General features: G+C 35.5%; 1 protein-coding gene across 17 annotated transcripts in view; it reads left to right on the top strand.

Annotated features, from left to right (window-relative positions):
• The window catches only part of sdk1b (sidekick cell adhesion molecule 1b), a 452,496-nt gene that overhangs the window by 202,618 nt on the left and 231,737 nt on the right, over positions 1 to 18,141 (top strand). For all 17 annotated transcript variants that reach the window (XM_073949377.1, XM_073949383.1, XM_073949375.1 and 14 more), the window contains one exon: positions 14,799 to 14,955. In XM_073949377.1, coding sequence (XP_073805478.1) covers positions 14,799 to 14,955 — 157 coding nt within the window. The remainder of the gene's footprint in view (positions 1 to 14,798; positions 14,956 to 18,141) is intronic.

The raw sequence follows: 18,141 nt of genomic DNA, 5'->3' as shown, positions 1-18,141 counted from the left end.
TCAAAATATCTTCTTAGCTTCCCTCAAACATTAGTAACCATAGTGAATCAGCAACCATTGCCAGAGCCCTCATATATATATAATATACAATATATTATCAATTTAAATACATTTATAATATAAGAAGGCTACTAATTAGTTTTTTTTAGGAAATAATCCTAAAAGTAAAATGTATCCCAGTTTCTACAATACTATGAAGCAAGGCAAAATAATAATAATTAGTGATTTTGTACCAATAGCAACTGATCATAACAGAAAAGCAAATCTACATGCAATAATGACCATGGGACACTGAAGAAATCTTGCTTTGAATCACAAGAATAAATTACATTTGAAACAGTTCAATAAAAAAACAGTTAATTAACATTGTTATAGCTTTTCACAATTTGAAAGTTTTACTGTATTTTTCATCTAATAAATGCAGGCTTAGTGTGCAAAATTAATCTTCTTTTTAAACATTATCAAATCTTACTGTTTCTATATAATATAATATAATATAATATAATATAATATAATATAATATAATATAATATAATATAATATAATAATAATATAATAATAAAATAAAATTATACAAGACCAGAATAACCTCAGGTCTTCTATTAAAAAAAAAAAAAAAAAAACACAAAATTTGTCAAGCTAAGTTTAAACAAAAATCAAAATATAACCTCAATCATTTTCTGTAAGCTATAAAAGAGCAGCATGTGAGCAATGAATTCTTTCTCTGGGAATGTACAGTGTGTAAGAAAGCATTATTGAAGCCAGTGACAGTAGTACAATAGAAAGATGATCTTCCCATTATACACCTCATGGTCTAGACATTTGAGAAATGTTGAGGCATTGACTGTTTGTGTACGTCCTATTCAGCTTTCTGTTTATTTTTGTTTGCTCTCTCTCTCTCTTCATTCATTGTTAGTTCAGTACTTCATTCTCAGAGCTGTCAGATTTTGCATGCTTTTGAACTTTAATTTGATTATAGGCAAACAAAAACGTGGTGGATGCTTCGCTAACCCCCTTATCTTGCGGCAAATAGCAATTATTGTGCATTTGTTCTATCTGCCCTCTGAAGAATAACTAACTCCTTCAGCTGTAACTAAACAAGTCAACCTGAACGCAAAGTAGGGCTGGGATTTTTAAAACAATTGAATACGTTTCTGTACCGTTTCCTCTTATGCAAAACTAGGAAATGGTTTAAGATGATGGGGATGCTTCCAAATATATTATAACAACTAACTAATAATCGAATCATATAGTATTACAAATTTGCAGTTTTTGTAAACTAAAAACAAAAAATTTAAATTAAATTATGAATTGTTTTTCTTCAAAACACTAAAAAAGAAATGTAAATACATTAAATTTTGCTTTGAATAATAGCTGCATATTGTTTTATATTATAACTAATAATGCTAACTGTGCAATACTAATATTCTACTATAATTTAAGGCGACGCAGTGGTGCAGTAGGTAGTGCTGTCGCCTCACAGCAAGAAGATTGCTGGTTCGAATTGGCGTTTCTGTGTGGAGTTTGCATGTTCTCCCTCCGTTCACGTGGGGTTCCTCCGGGTGCTCTGGTTTCTCCCATAGTCCAAAGACATGCGCTACAGGTAAATTGGGTAGGCTAATTTGTCCGTAGTGTATGAGTGTTTATGGATGTTTCCCAGAGATGGGTTCCAGCTGGAAGGGCATCCGCTGCGTTAAACATGCTGGATAAGTTGGTGGTTCATTTCGCTGTGGTGACCCCAGATTAACAAAGGGACTAAGCCGAAAAGAAAATGAATAAATGAATGAATTTAATTTAAGTACATTAACCCTTTCAGGTGTGATTTTTAAATACTCCACCTGACCCTCCTGTATGAGTTTTTTTGTGATCAATACTTTAAATCCATTGCGCTCTAAAGTTTATCAGATGACCCACCATATATACATACATATTTATTTATTTATTTATTTATTTATTTATTTATTTATTTATTTGTTTATTTATTTGTTTCTTTTTGCAATTTTCTGTAAATATTGACAAATGTTCTGGTTATGTTGTGAACGTAATGATACTCCATTTCTCAAATATGTGATAGAACATATATTTTGACTTTTAAACTGCTGTATAATGATCATAATATTTTGTATAAGACGGGTAATGGGCGCCGCCGTTGTGGCTAGAAGAGATACAGCTGCGATCAGAGGTTAACAAGAAGTATTTATATCATTTCTTAAATTATGCATTAATTGTAATTTATTAGTGTCTACCCCTACCAAAATTCAACCCTCAAGGTAAAGTATGTATACATGTGTGTGTGTATATATATATATATATATATGTATATATATATATATATATATATATATATATATATATATATATATATATATATATATATATATATATATATATATATATCCCTTCTAGCAACAACCGCAGGACAGATTCGTGCTAAATTCACGTTATTGTTTTTTTTTTTATAATTTTCATAATGAAGGTAAGCAATTGGTAGAGGAATTTAGAAAATATTCTAGTAATATAAACAGTGTGTTTGTTACGTAAACAAAGCACATTGTCCAGTTACATTGAAAAATAATTATATTAAAAATAAGTATTTTACCAACCTTAAATGGTATGTTTTGCATGTAGTTATGTGTATTTAAATGTCTGAAATTTATAATAAATGCTATTTTTTTAAAAGCATGTATAAATTGTGATTTATGACAATCGTTGCGCACCTCTTTTTGTGCCTCAGCACGCGCCGTCAGAAAAAAAAAATAAATTAAAAATAGAAGCACTATGATCCAAGACTCTCAACTTTATCAATTTTGCATGTCCATAATTATTTTATTTTATAACTAAAACATTTTAACTGGCCAATATACAAAAAAAATCATAAAAATAAAAATGTTATGTTGTTAATAGTCTGCTAATCAAGAACCAAGAAATAAGTGTTTTTGCTTAAAATGATTTTGCTTAAATCTCTGTTGTACTTCTGAAAAATCAAAACAGAAACACTAAATTAATTTTTGCTAAACAGCAATAAAGAAATGAATATCTAAGATAAAGCAGAACATATGGCAATAATTATCTTATGTAAAGACTAATAATAACTGCTAACAGTCTAATTAAAATTGTGCTATGTTTCTGAAGCAATGTCAAAGTAAAGCACTTTTGCCCTCTGAATAATAACTTATTCAGCTCTAACCAAACATGTCTATGATGTCTACAGTATATAAAACAAAAAGAGCACTGGGATAAAAAATATATATCATTTATTTTCTGCATTATGTCTTTACTTCTCGTGTAAAATGATCTGCTATGAGGCTGTAGTGTGTGGTTGCTAGACAGTTGCTATGCGTAAAATTAGTTAAAATGCAACATATTTGTATTAGCGCTTCCATTCTGCCTAAAGGAAGGGTTGTAAAGTTCAGCAGATAAAAATAAAGGACAGTCTTTGGGTTTCTGCCCCATGCTGCTTGAGATTGAAGTAAACTGTTGGTGGCAGGTGACAATTGACCACTTTGTAAACACAAATGAAAAGCTGCAGAGTCTCAGTGTGTGCCTGAAGGTGTGTGTGTGTGAAAAAAAATGCCTAAATTCAAGATTGACAGAAATGTGTGCGCAAAATGCATTAAAGATGCAATCGCTGTGATTTAATTTTAATGTAAAATTGATTTTTAAGCTATACGTTTTCACGCATCATCGCTTTGACGTTTACCTGGGCAGTTTATAACACTCGAATGAATAAATAATATTTCTATTTAATCCACATTTTAATAAACCTTCAGCCCAGTCATCCAACAAATCTTGAGAAAATATGTACTAATGAACTGATATTTATAACAAAAGGACACTGTGATCAACAGCATAACCGAGACTGTGAAAAAAAGAGATGAAGGTGCGAAGACGTTCTCTCTGTTTTTTCTCTGCTTTTCTCTTTTGTTGTCTTTAATACATGTATTATAACAGCTAATATTAGAAATCACACTCAACCGTCTGTTTTTACTTTGTTATCCTTTTTAATATGTAATAGTAATGATGCGTGAATGTGAAACTGATCATATCTAATATATTAGCATTCTCAGCCTAAATTATGGGAGACACTGTTCTGAAGCAAAGGACATCTTTAAATATAGTTGTCAATACATTGTTTGTGGCAGTGACCGATTCATGGTTGAATCAACTACAAGTTTAGCAGTTGATTTAGTCACAGCATATTCGTTTCAAGTGAATTTGGCTGATAGTGAGTTATAAAATAAAGCTGACCAAATAAAACAAACATAAATTCAACAAGTTACTGGAAATATTCCTCAGAGATTTTGGTTCATATTGACCTGATAGCATCTCACTGCTGCTGCGGTTTTGTTAGCTGCACATCCTTGATGAGAATCTCCCATTTCACTGCTTCCCAAAGGTGCTCTATTGGATTGAGATCTGGTGACTGTGGAGGCCATTTGAGCACAGTGAACTCATTGTCATGTTCAAGAAACCAGTCTGAGATTATTTGCGTTTTAGGACATGGCACGTTATCCTGCTGGAAGTAGCCATTAGAAGATGGGTACACTGTGGTCATAAAGGGATGGACATGGTTAGCAACAATACTCAGGTAGGCTGTGGCATTGGCATGCTCAATTGGTACTAATGGGCACAAAGTGTCCAAGAAAATACCCCCCAAACCATTACACCACCACCACCAGCCTGAACTGTTGATACAAGGCAGAATGCATCCATGCTTTCATGTTGTGGACACCAAATTCTGACCCTACCATCCGAATGCTGCAGCAAAAATTTAGAGTCATCAGAGCAGGCAACGTTTTTCCAATCTTCTATTGTCCAATTTTAGTGAGCTTGTGTGAATTGTAGCCTCAGTTTCCTATTCTTAGCTGACAGGAGTGGCACCCGGTGTGGTCTTCTGCTGCTGTAGCCCATCTGCCTCATGGTTTGACTTGTTGCGTGTTTAGAGATGCTATTCTCCATGCCTTGGTTGTAATGAGTGGTTATTTGAGTCACTGCTGCCTTTCTATCAGCTCGAACCAGACTGGCCATTTTCTATTGACTTCTGCTTTACACATTTTTGGGGGGAATCTTCTCATCCACCACCAGTGTGCAGCGTCCATCTTGCCATATTGCGCCAGACCATACGCCACAAACCAGCTAATTGGTGGAGAGAAGCTAATTATGATATGGGGATGGTTAGGAGGCCATGATGGACAAAGGCCAGTGGGCAAATTTGGCCAGGATGCCGGGGTTAAACCCCTACTCTTTTTTAAAGGACATGCTGGGATTTTTAAGGACCACAGAGGATCAGGACCTCGGTTTAACGTACAGGTGTCAAATCGCAGTTTCTGGACAGTTCTGCATGGTTTAGCTTTAACCCTAATTAAACACACCTGATCAAACTAACTGAGACTTGTTTGGAACCTACATGTGTGTTGAAGCAGGGTTGGAACTATACTGTGCAGAGCTGTTGCACTCCAGGATATGACACCTGTGGTTTAATGTCTCATTCAAAAAGATGATTCTCGCTGAGCAGTATAGAGTCCCCATCAATATACTGGGGCACTAGGACCCACACAGACAGGTTGAGCACCACCCTGCTGGTCTCACTAATGCTGTGTTCACACCAGACGTGGATAAATCGCAATATTCGCGTGTAAATTGCCGCGTGAACATTTGAGTTTACTCGCTTCATTCACGCGTCAAACCCCGCTTCATTCGCGTGTCAAATCCGCTTCATTCGCGTGTCAAATTCGCTTCAAAACAGACGCGAATTCGCGTGATGGGCAGGGCTTCTGTCTGCCTGGTGACTCTAGCTTCATAGCTAAACGGCTAACATGGATTTTATGAAGAAAATAACAGTGTTTATGGGCTTTATGAAGACTGAAAAACAGCGTCGATTTGTTTAGGGTCCTGTCTGACTCCACTACATACTTTCAGAGGTGCATCTAACTTTGTAAGCTCATAAACTCCTCCAGAAACTGAACCTGGAAGACAGAGAGTTTCAGCGGTGCTTCTGACTGAGCCAAGCCCAGTTTGATGACTTGTTGTCAGTGTCGCCTGGAGGATTTTCCCCGGGACACCATCAACAGGTTCTACATCATAATCACGCCCCCACAAGAGCAAGCTTCTGATTGGTTAACCCGGCGCGAATGCCTGCTGAAGTTCAGATTTTCGAACTCGAAAGATTTGCGTGAAACGCTCGTTAAGCTCGTCAAACGTGCAAAATGCTCAATTCGCCCCGCGATTCGCGCGTATCGTGCTATTCCCACAGTGCCATTCGCGGGTATCGCACTATTCGCACCGTGCCACTCGCGCAATTCGCACAGCGCCATTCGCGCGTATCGCGCCGCAGGGAGTCTATTCGCGCGTTTGCATTGACTTAATATGTAAATCACTCTCGCTTGACGCGCGTTCTGCGTCTGATGTGAACGCAGCATAACACCACTTGTTGCAGCAACCCAGGTTTCGTATGTGGTCTTCCATCCAGGTACTGACCAGGCACAACCCTGCTTAGCTTCAGTGTGCAACCATGTGAGGGTGGTAGAGAGCAAGCTGCAGGATAATTCACCTAAAAATTAAATTCTGTTGTTTATTACTTCAAACCTTTCTTCAAAGTTTATTCTTTTATGTGTTTCATCAGTTGAAGATGTTGTATGGGGAAGTAAATAATAACAGAATTTTCCTTTTTTGGATGAACTATCCCTTTACGCTTGACTGCATAATGGAAGAAATCCCAGACTCACAAAATCCTGGAGGGGCTGTTTTTTGTCATCCTACAAGCAAACAGATCATCATCAGTATCAAATATCAAACACAGATCCGCTCTCCAGGCGGTGACGGTCCTGGTGTTTTTCAATGTCAAACACTGTGTTTTTATTCACCGAATAAACTTTCTGAAGTCTTATATAAGCTGGGCTGTTTGCACAGTCCAGGCAACAGTGGCTGATGGTTCTATCAATAATGTTTGTCCTTTCCATCTCAGAGATCGTCCTCTTCCTGCTTAAAGTTCTTGTGAGCGACTGCAGTCCTTCACGGAGAGAGTTCTGGTCACGCGGCACTTTTAAAGGCCGCTGTATCTGTGTGCATATGTTGTTTCGCGTCCCCTTGAGAATCTTCTGCCTTCACTTTTATGGAAATGTCACTGATCAGCCTGTCTCTTCCACTGCGTGAGTCTGTGTGATGAGGGTATGTGTGTGTGAGTTCACTCTAATGTTTGTGTGTGTGTGTTTGATGTGTAAATGTCACTGATCACCCCATTTCTTCCACCTGATTACTCATGCTTGCTTCTACCTGTCCGCGGGCTCAGATCTTCTCTGTGGGAAACTGTTTCCTGAGGCCAAAGGAAAACACTGGTGCATTGTGGGTGGGGGCCACTTAACTCTCCAAAACTGTCACACCGTCTCATTATACTGGAGCCGCAAAAAAAGGTCAGATCGCATGGCGCGTTCATACCGGCGTGGTGTGTTTGGCACTAGAAGAAATAAAAGTTTTGCCTTATTAAACGCGCCGTCAAGCTTCTTTCCTGTAATCGGCCATTGCTTGAGGATTAAAGGTGTTGGCACTACGTTTTAGTACTAAGCAATGGTGATGTGGTAAGTGGGGAGTTATTAGTTAACGTTTAGTCCTGCTTAATAGTGGCTAATGATATTTTAGCTCATGGGTCAATTACACAAAAGATGGTCGATGAGCAAAATCTAGCTTGTGCCAAGAATGACTTAAAAATGTAGAAATGGTGCTGTATGCAACCTGAATTAATATAACAGGATTTAGACATGATATTTTACTAACTGGTTTATTAATATTTTACTGTTGACCTAAACTTCAGGGTCAGTAAGGTCATTTCTATAATAACATGGTCTCTCTCTCTCTCTCTCTCTCTCTCTCACACACACACTCAGTGCCATATAGTGTCCCACCAGTGACAATATACATTCATATCGCACTGTTAAGAGTGAGGTATTGTGTTTATACAACAGTTTGGTGGCATAACCGTGTGTAAAAAAAAGAAAAAAAGAAAATCAAACACTCAAAAACCCTTTTATACGAGGACCTACTTTCTTCCACCATTCATTCACGTCTGCAGCTTATGTCAGAACAGCAGAAACCGTTGCTACTTCAAAAAACGTCACGTTAGAGTTAGCATTTGAACGATTTTCTAGCACAGTGGTTCAAGACAATTAGGAGAACGATCATGTTTTTTTTAGCAGTGGACAATTAGGGCAATTAGGTGGACAATTTTTAGCAGTGGACAATTAGGAGAACGATCATGTTTTCTTAGTTAATTTTATCCTCTGGCTAACAAAAAATGGACAAATGTTTAATTCATTCTCCACAATAAAGAGAGTCTTGCTGATTCGCCTTCAGCAGCTACTACTAACGACCCAAGCATACTGGACCCAGGTGAGGAAGCTCAAACAATTTGGGTCGCAGCGCTAGCAATACTGGAAACACGAAATGCAGAAAATACCAAGATAGTTACTATGTTTTTTTCTAGCAAACCTGCTCGCGAAAAATACACACTCAAGCCCTATTTACACTAATACATCTTAGTGTTAAAATGGCATTTTAGAACAAAAATGATCCACATCCACACCTAGCATTTCTGAACAGGCCTCCGTCCGCTGAAAACGCACATCACGTCACCACACACACATAAAGACACAGTCACACACACAGCCACACACTGTCATTCGCTCCTCTGAGCTCTCCAGGCAGAGAGCAGTGCACATCGGAGAGTTTATGAAGAATCTACCGCTGGATCGCCTCTCACTATAGTTGTTAAACGTGATATACAGACATCCCCAGTCTTCCTGAAGTTCCTGTGCATTTGCGGAACTCATAATGCTCGCAAACAAGTGATAATCTCCCGGAAATCGCGCATCTCCCTCCCGGTCCTCACCTCCGGATCCCTCCTTGCTCTTCAGACAAACAAAATTTGCTACTAATTGGCCAATTTAAAGGCCAAAGCCTTACGTTTTTCAGTTACGAATGACCTACTTATGTTTTGCTTTTATATTGTACATTTATTTGTGCATAAAATATTTTGCCATCCTTACTGCAAACTTATATGAGCGATTATATCATACAATGTGGAGGGGGCCTTACAATATTTTCCAGTCTCAGGCAAAAAAAAAAGGTTGGGAACGACTACTCTAGCATATTATTTAAAATGATGATGAAACAAGTGATTTTACTCACATTTTAAGATTATATGGCTAAACGTTATGAAATGCCATCAGTCTACAGAGATTTCCCAGTATTTCTCTGGCTTTTTCGCAGTCAATTATTGTTATCTCCCGATAACAGCAAAGCAAACAATCCAGTGATTTTATGCTGTTTAAACTAATTTAAATTATTAATAAAAATAGTATTAACATTTAAATGTAAGCGAGTATGCCAGACTACTTAAGGTGTTCTTTTTGACAATTTACTTTATTATTAATTTAGTTTATAATTCTGTTACATTTAAAATTTAGATTGCCTTCCAAAATATCCTATGTAATTTCAGCTTAATTATTTCAATAATTAAAGTATCCCATTTAAATTGTGCAGTTTTTTAGAATAAAATGAACGAATGGTGTACATCATTCATGTTTTCTTAAGAAAATGACATTTTCTCCTTCTCTTATTAAGAGTTAATACTTCAGATTTCTGTTCTGTCACCTTCCTGCATTTAAGCAAAGCACTTAGTGGCTCCAGGAGGGCTGTTTCTGTAATTAGTCCCTTTTTTTCTTTACTTTTCCTTTTCTTTTTTCTTCTTCTTTTTTTTTTTTTTGGATGAAAGCATCTGCTAAATGGCAAGTAATTTACTAACAAGTGTGATGGGAGGCACAGAGGCATTGGCCTTTAGCATCACAATAACAGACCAGAGTAATTTTTCATGGCACAGACAGTATAAATGTTTTATTTGAATGTGGAACTGGAATTCTTGAATGAGCTCAAACCAAAAGAGGAGAACATACACAATAACATCATACTGCATACCAACATTGCTTGTTTTGCCCAAATCTTAAGGGAGAATTGTGTTTATGTTTACTCTAAGAAAAAAAACAATGCAATGTCAGAAAACACTGCAACAAACTCTGAAGAAATATACAGTAGTATAATCTACTGATGGATGTGGTTGAGTTAACATGTCAACCCTAAATACAGTACATAAATTTAACTTTAAATAAAGTGTTTTCTTATAGTTTCTGAATAAATTTAAATACTTTTAATGCTATATTAATATTTAAATTATTGTTGCATTTAGCTTGCATTTGTTTTAAGGCTTGTGTGGTAGAATATTGCCTTTTAAACCTTTAAACCTTTTCTAAATGCGTACCTTGGCACTAAAGGTCAAACGACAAAAAATAAGGTCAAGAATCTTGGTGTGACTCTGGAGACAGATCTGAGTTTCAATAGTCATGTCAAAGCAGTCAGTAAATCAGCATACTATCATCTTAAAAACATTGCAAGAATCAGATACTTTGTTTCCAGTGAAGATTTAGAAAAACTTGTTCATGCTTTTATCAGCAGCAGGATGGATTACTGTAATGGACTCCTCACTGGTCTTCCTAAAAAGACAGTCAGACAGTTACAGCTCATCCAGAATGCTGCAGCCAGAATTCTAACCAGAACCAGAAAAATCAGAGCACATCACACCTGTCCTCAGGTCTCTACACTGGCTCCCAGTTACATTCAGAATAGATTTTAAAGTATTATTACTGGTCTATAAATCACTAAATGGCCTAGGACCTAAATAAATTACAGATATGCTCACTGAATACAAACCTAACAGATCACTCAGATCTTTAGGATCATATAAACTAGAAGTTCCAAGAGTTCAGTCAAAGCAGGGTGAATCAGCTTTTAGCCACTGTTACGACCTCAAAATGTCTAGGGCTGAAGTCGAACATAAAAATTATAGAGAAAATAAATAAACAGTTAGCAGGTTTGATTTTTAAATGACCTTTAAGGTTCTTTTATTGTGAGAAGGTGGAAAAGGTTTGTATTTACAATAAACAAATAAATGAGCGCAAACAAAAAGCCCCTCGCTGCTTGAATCAGCTTCCAGAAATGATCAGATGTGCTCCAACATTAGGCACATTCAAATCAAGACTAAAAACACATCTGTTTAGCTGTGCCTTTACTGAATGAGCACTGTGCTGCGTCTGACAGATTACACTATCATGTTTTTCTCTTCTTCTTCATTCTTTTATATCACATTTTACCTGTTTTTATGTTTTGTTTTTACGCATTTTTATTATTTGTTTTTATTTTTATTTTACTTGTTTCTTTTATTCTTGTTTATGTAAAGCACTTTGAATTGCCACTGTGTATGAAATGTGCTATATAAATAAACTTGCCTTGCCTTGCCTTTAAAAAGTCATTTATCATTTTAATTTATGCAATTAGTGTGATTTGTCTATGCAGTTTTAATATTTTAGATGATTAGAGACAAGTCAAATGGTTTAAGTTCACAATACACATTGTTTCAAAGCAGCTTTACAGTTATAATATGATGTATTATATGATGGCTGATTTAGCAGATTAAAGTATGATGATATTATACTTTACAATTAGTTTATATTGTCAAGCATAACCATTATTTAACAGTTTCCTCAGTTTTGTGATTCATTTTTGTGGATCTGAATTACATTATGGGACCTTGATCTCTATAAAAGTAGACTGTACTTTTATATCATTAACTGTATACAGAACTAGCCAGCAGCAGTTACATTTTGCGACAGTAATGTATTTACAAAGCTTAAGTTAGCTATCAGACATTTAAGTTTCGCTTTACAGTACATACAAACATTAGGTCATGAAAATTTACTTGAAAGTCTTGAAAAAATCATGGAACTTTAGTAGTAAAAATGTGTTTGTACCCTGTTTATACAGCCTCTATTTTGAGATCAAACTTAACAGACATATTCTAAGTACACTGAAGACTTATATTTCATCCTGTAAAATAACTTTATAAACTCAGAGCCGAAACATATCTACAATATAGGTCTTCAGTTATTTACAACTATTACATTGTTGGCTTAGCAACACGCTTTAGTTAAAGTGTATGAAGTTGTTAACCTAAAATTCTCATGGATTTAGTTATTTAGTGGTTTGTGTGCTCTTTTGCTGCTGCTTTAAACACAGTCTTAGCATGTCTGTGATTATACCTTCAGTTTAAAACCGAATGGAATGTTTAATCCTATTCATATCGTGTTAACTGCTTACAGGCTTCCATACATTTGGAGAGAGCTCATTCATCAATCTGATCTCAGGTCAGATGCCTTTACTGTTTTCTACTGGCTGAATGCGGTTAGTTACAGTATTAGTGATGTCATTCTGACTACAGATGGAGAGGTTACATTCAAAATGTGCAAAAGCCTTGACATGAGTTTCTCTCAAAGCTCTTGAGCGAAAGCCTCTTTCTCTGTGTTATTTCACATTGGAGTTTGTGTGCAACGGTATCTGCAATACAGACATGAAGGTGACTTGTTTCTTTGACAAATAGGAACCTGTCTTTTCATATTAAATTTGTGTCTAGGGGAAAGTGTGCATTTGCAGATGTTCTCAGAAGTATATTTCATTTTTATTATGGCCTAAATGTTTTTTGCTACAGCCCAAGGACTCATACATAAAAGTATGTTAAGAGAGGGCACAAGACGTCCTAAAATAGAAAGAGTCTGGCAGATTTGACTTAAAGGTGAAGTGTGTGTTTGTAATGTTACAGTTCTGTCTCATATTCTGGTTTAACATGCAGAGCAAAGTCAGCTGCTGGTTAAATGTTTTGGGATCAGTACTTTTTTTTTTTTTTTTGAGTGGGCAATAAAAAAAAAAGAAATATCAAAATGAACTAAAACTTTATTTGTTATACATATATAAATGAAATAAAATAAAATTCGTTTAAAAATATTTACATAATAAGGATAAATAAATGCATAATAATATCAAAGAAAAGCTAAATTCTCTGCTGTGCATGTGTGTAAATTCAGGAGTTTGTGGGTGTTTCCCAGTGTTTGGGTTGCGGCTAGAAGGGCATTGGCTGTGTAAAACATACGGTATGCTGGATATGTTGATGGTTCATTCTGCTTTGGCAACCCCAGATTAATAAAGGGACTAAGCCGAAAATAAAATAAATGAATGAATAATATCAAAGAAACAAACACATACATAAAATGGCACAAAAAGTACCTATTAATATCATTACAATAATTACTTTAAAATTACTTAATTAAAATAAAAATGTCTTATGATAATAAATAAATTAATTAAAAAAATAATTTTAATAAAAGAACATTAATTATTATATAATATGTTTTCCAAATAATATTTTAATGATCCATTTATTATACACATTTTCAATCTTTAATTTTTTTCTTTTCTTTCATATAAATACAATATATAATATAATTTATATATATATATGATTAATTACTTCCAAAATTTTGCTTCCAAAAAGTTGATTTGGCATAATATTTGTGTGTGTGTGTGTGTGTGTGTGTGTGTGTGTGTGTGTGTGTGTGTGTGTGTGTGTGTGTGTGTGTGTGTGTGTGTGCGTTATATATATATATATATATATATATATATATATATATATATATATATATATATATATATATATATATATATGTATTATGTATATGTACTACATGGACACATATAGAAACAAAATTATACAGAACTGTCTTGTTGCATTGATATTTAAATTTGTAGATAATTTGTATCATATACACATGTTGTCAGGGTTTCTTATGAAGGACAAGGGAGCGAGAACTCAAGTGCCGCAAAATATGATTGTTGAATAATGATAAAAACTACCCCGAGGGGGAAACAAAACAAAACAACTAAACAAATTTAACTGGGCAGGCTGGCAGGGATCAGGGCTGGAAGACACAACAGGACAGGACGAGACGATAAATGATTACGAATTGGCACAGAACAGCAGACAGGTGAAGACTATAGAAAGAAATAATTAACAAACAAACAGGTAAACTGAATAAACTAGTAATGGGTTAAACTAGTAATGGGTTAACAATAAAATATATATTTGGTAAAGCAGTGGCGCAGTTGGTAGTGCTGTCGCCTCAGAGCAAGAAGAAGGTTGCTGGTTCGAGCCTGGTTCGAGCCTCGGCTCAGTTGGCGTTTGTGTGTGGACTTTGAATGTTCTCCCTGCATTCATGTGGATTTCCTCCAGGTGCTCCGGTTTCCCCCATGGTCCAAAGACATGCAGCACAGGTAAATTGGGTAGGCTAAATTGTCCATAGTGTGTGAATGTGTGTGTGGATGTTTCCCAGGAATGGGTTGTGGCTGGAAGGGCATCCGCTGCATAAAAACTTGCAGGATAAGTTGGCAGTTCATTCCGCTGTGGCGACCCCGGATTAATAAAGGGACTAAGCCGACAAGAAAATGAACGAATATATATATATATATATATATATATATATATATATATATATATATATATATATATATATATATATATATATATATTTGAGGTCTGTGATATCAAAAAGATTGAAAACCCTATATGTAAAACATAAATATCTTCTAGAATGACGTGTATTCTCAAACGGCCAAATATTGGCTTGGCTTCTGAAAAAGGCCGGGTGATGTATTGGTCATTAATCAGAGTAATATTTTGGCAGCTGTAGAGAGCCTGGACTGTTTGAAAAACCATGGTCAGCACTTTATTCTCATGCTTAGGCTTTAATTCCATTCATGCATCATAATTAGCCATCTTTGCGCGTTTAGAAAAGTTTATCTGTTCATTATTTCGTAATTACAGTATACACAGGCTTATCATATTTTCATTATTTCTGTTCTCTTCACAGACACCGCTCCGTACTTTAAAACGGAGGCAGGAGGAGCACAGACACACCTGGAGGGGAACAGACTGGTGCTCACCTGTCTGGCGGAGGGCAGCTGGCCACTTGAGTTCAAATGGATGAGAAACAGCACAGACATCACTGAATACACACCGGAGTACAGGTAATGATGAGCACACTCACATTAAAGTGGCCCTATTATGCTTTTCATACACTACCTTTGATGTGGTTTGTAACGCAGCTGCTAATGAACGTAAAAAGTCGGAGCCCTTTATAAGATCTAAGAGCGAAATAAATGGATTTAATGTCTCAAAGGAAGAAAAAAATGATAACTTCTGAGTCATTTCAGCTTTATTTTCTGCAGAAGTTCATGCAGGTTTGCAGTTGTGTGAAGTAACAAATTACAAACCCTCAAATTACTGTAAGTTGGTTTTCACAGGAATTGTACATTATTAAAAATGTGGGTCACACTTTACAATAAGGTTCATTAGTTAATGTTAATTAATGCATTTACTAACATGAACAAACAATGAACAATACATTTACTACTGTATTTGTTCATGTGAGTTAACATTAGTTAATGAAAATACAGTAGTTCATTGTTAGTTCATACTAGCTCATGGTGCATTAACTAATGTTAACAAGCATGGACTTGGATGTCAATAATGCATTAGTAAATGTTCAATTATGATTAATAAATGCTGTACATGTGTTGTTCATGATTAGTTCATGCTAGTAAATGCATTAACTAATGAACCTTTTTGTAAAGTGTTACCAAAATGTGTACTATTGTTTTTACTTGAATACATTTTTAGAGCTGTATTGATACTTTTACTCCACTGTTTTCTTTCCCTTGCAGTCAAAACTTATATTTTTTTCTTGTCTATGGTGATTGGCTAAAGTAAGATAATAATCAGTCCTGTGATTTCCATACAATCAAATTGCACACAGAAAAACTGCATTATACAGGACAACCTCAAGACACAGAAGACACAATCACTAAAAGACTGTTTAGACTGTATGCGACTGATTTGAAGATGACTAATATTTAATGTATGATGACTTTAAATAATAACTTAAATGCACTACGGAATGTTACGTTTTCACACACATGCACACATCGTATGTAAACACATCAACCTTTCACAGTTTAATCCGCACTACTCTTGAATACTTTTTAAAGGGTCTACTATTTACTCATACTTTGAGTAATACTTTTACTTGAGTATGATTTTGTTCAGTATTCTTACCACCAATGCAGACTTATAGCAAATTTCCATAATGCCAGCCTACTGTATGATCATCATTGGCTGGCCACAAAGATGAATGTGTTGACCCTCAAACAGTAGTTGTATTTAAGATACTGCTTATTCACTGCATTCACATTTCTTTAGAAAAAGCTGAGTGTTTTGAAAGCTCTTACCTGTTTTTGTTTGTAAATTCTTGTCTTTCATTTCAATGTAAACAAACTGAAACACAGACTTTTGAAAACAGATGAGCATCAATTGATCTCTGGTTGAGCTATAATTCTCAGAATTTTCAAGCCCCTTTCATATAATTATTACGCAACCGATAGATAATAAAAATAGATGCTGGCAAATGATGCACATGCAAGCGTGAATGGTCATGTATCATGCATTTTAGACTGTATAGTGTGGACAGAGATTGTTCTTCTGAAGCGCAGTAAAAACGCCAGACGGTACAAGGAGACTTTTTATTATAAAATGCAGTTTTAAAATGAAAATGCACTAGTGTAAAGGTTGAAGTAAAACAGTGGAAGAAGAGCAGAGCAAATACTACACTGACTACCTCACGCACAACCAAGACAAAACAAAGGATCATTTGACAGTATATTTCTGATAGAGACACTATTTGAAATCAGTATTATGAGTATTATTTATGTCAGAAAACATTAAACACATTTATCTTGATCACGTTATTTAGCGTGCATGTAAATGCTGTGATTACACTTATGAATTACAACTATTTAATTCCAACGGAAAGCCTATGTAAATGTAGCTATTGTAAATAAGTGCCATCCAGAACAAAATTAGCAATCATTGAAACAGCACAACAGAAGCAATTTAATACTTAGTTGATTTCTCTGTTTACATGTCTTATCACTGTTTACATGTCGAGAACCCTCAAAGACGGACAGTCCTTCTGAAGCGATGGATCACATCATTATGAGCGCTATCTTTAGAGATCTTAGAGGAGCTATTCAACATCATGAAGTCAACATCATGAAGGCAAAAAACCAACAAATTTTCATTTGTAAAGTATTTTTGTCCTTGCACTATTTTGGTATAAAACACCATTATCTTAACTTACACCAATGAACAGAGGTCATTGGATTCTGTGTTAGGGATGGTACAGCACAAAATAGTGCTACGGTATAAAATAATATAGACAGTGCGGAGTCCTTTGGGATCTCATTTGTCCTGCTCCCTTCTTTGGCCTCTTTATCTCGTCTGGTCATCCATCTTTGACCCCTCGTGTTTTGGAGGAATTATTATTAGAGAGACCTCAGAGTTTTGTATAATAAAGGATTGGTGTATAACAAGAACAGTGTTAGAAATGAACAATGCTGTCTGATTTTATGTATTGTAAAGCCAATAATTTTGACTTTGAAGGGGTAGTTGACTGAAATGAAAACTTTTGATTTGATTATAAAGGGGATAATGTCATTAACTAAATATAAAAGTGTTGAAAAAAAAAACACCTTAAAGAAAATCTAAATATTAGATGGAAAACACAGAAAACAGACATTGTTGTCTAGACATTACATAGTATAAACCATGTTAACATTTCAATATTGGGCTATTATTTGTTCATTCATTCATTCATTTTCTTTTCAGCTTACTCCCTTTAATAATCTAGGGTTACCACAGCGGAATGAACCGCCAACTTATCCAGAATATGTTTTTACGCAGCGGATGTCCCTTCAGCTGCAACCCATCACTGGGAAACCCCCATACACACTCATTCACACTCATACACTATGGACAATTTTAGCTTGCTCAATTCACCTACACTGTATGTCTTTGGACTTGTGGGGGAAATCGAGCATCTGGAGGAAACCCATGTGAACACGGGCATGGGCTATTTAAATATTACCAAAAACATTTAAAAGTACTCTAAATAGCAATAGTTGTCACAATCACCAGTGATCTAGCTTCTGCAGATTGCTGGAGAACTACAAATAAAAAAAAAAATCTGAACTACAGAGACCATCCTGCATTTCACTCACACACCTGGCCCAGATATCTTCTGATTGCAAACACACACAGCTGATACTGTTCAGTACTAATCAGATAGACTAAAAACACAAAACACACATACACACACA

This window comes from Danio rerio, chromosome 1 (assembly GCF_049306965.1).
Source record: "Danio rerio strain Tuebingen ecotype United States chromosome 1, GRCz12tu, whole genome shotgun sequence".
NCBI lineage: Eukaryota > Metazoa > Chordata > Actinopteri > Cypriniformes > Danionidae > Danio > Danio rerio.
Note: the sequence above shows the minus strand (reverse complement) of the source record. Positions and strands in the feature narration are given on the sequence as shown.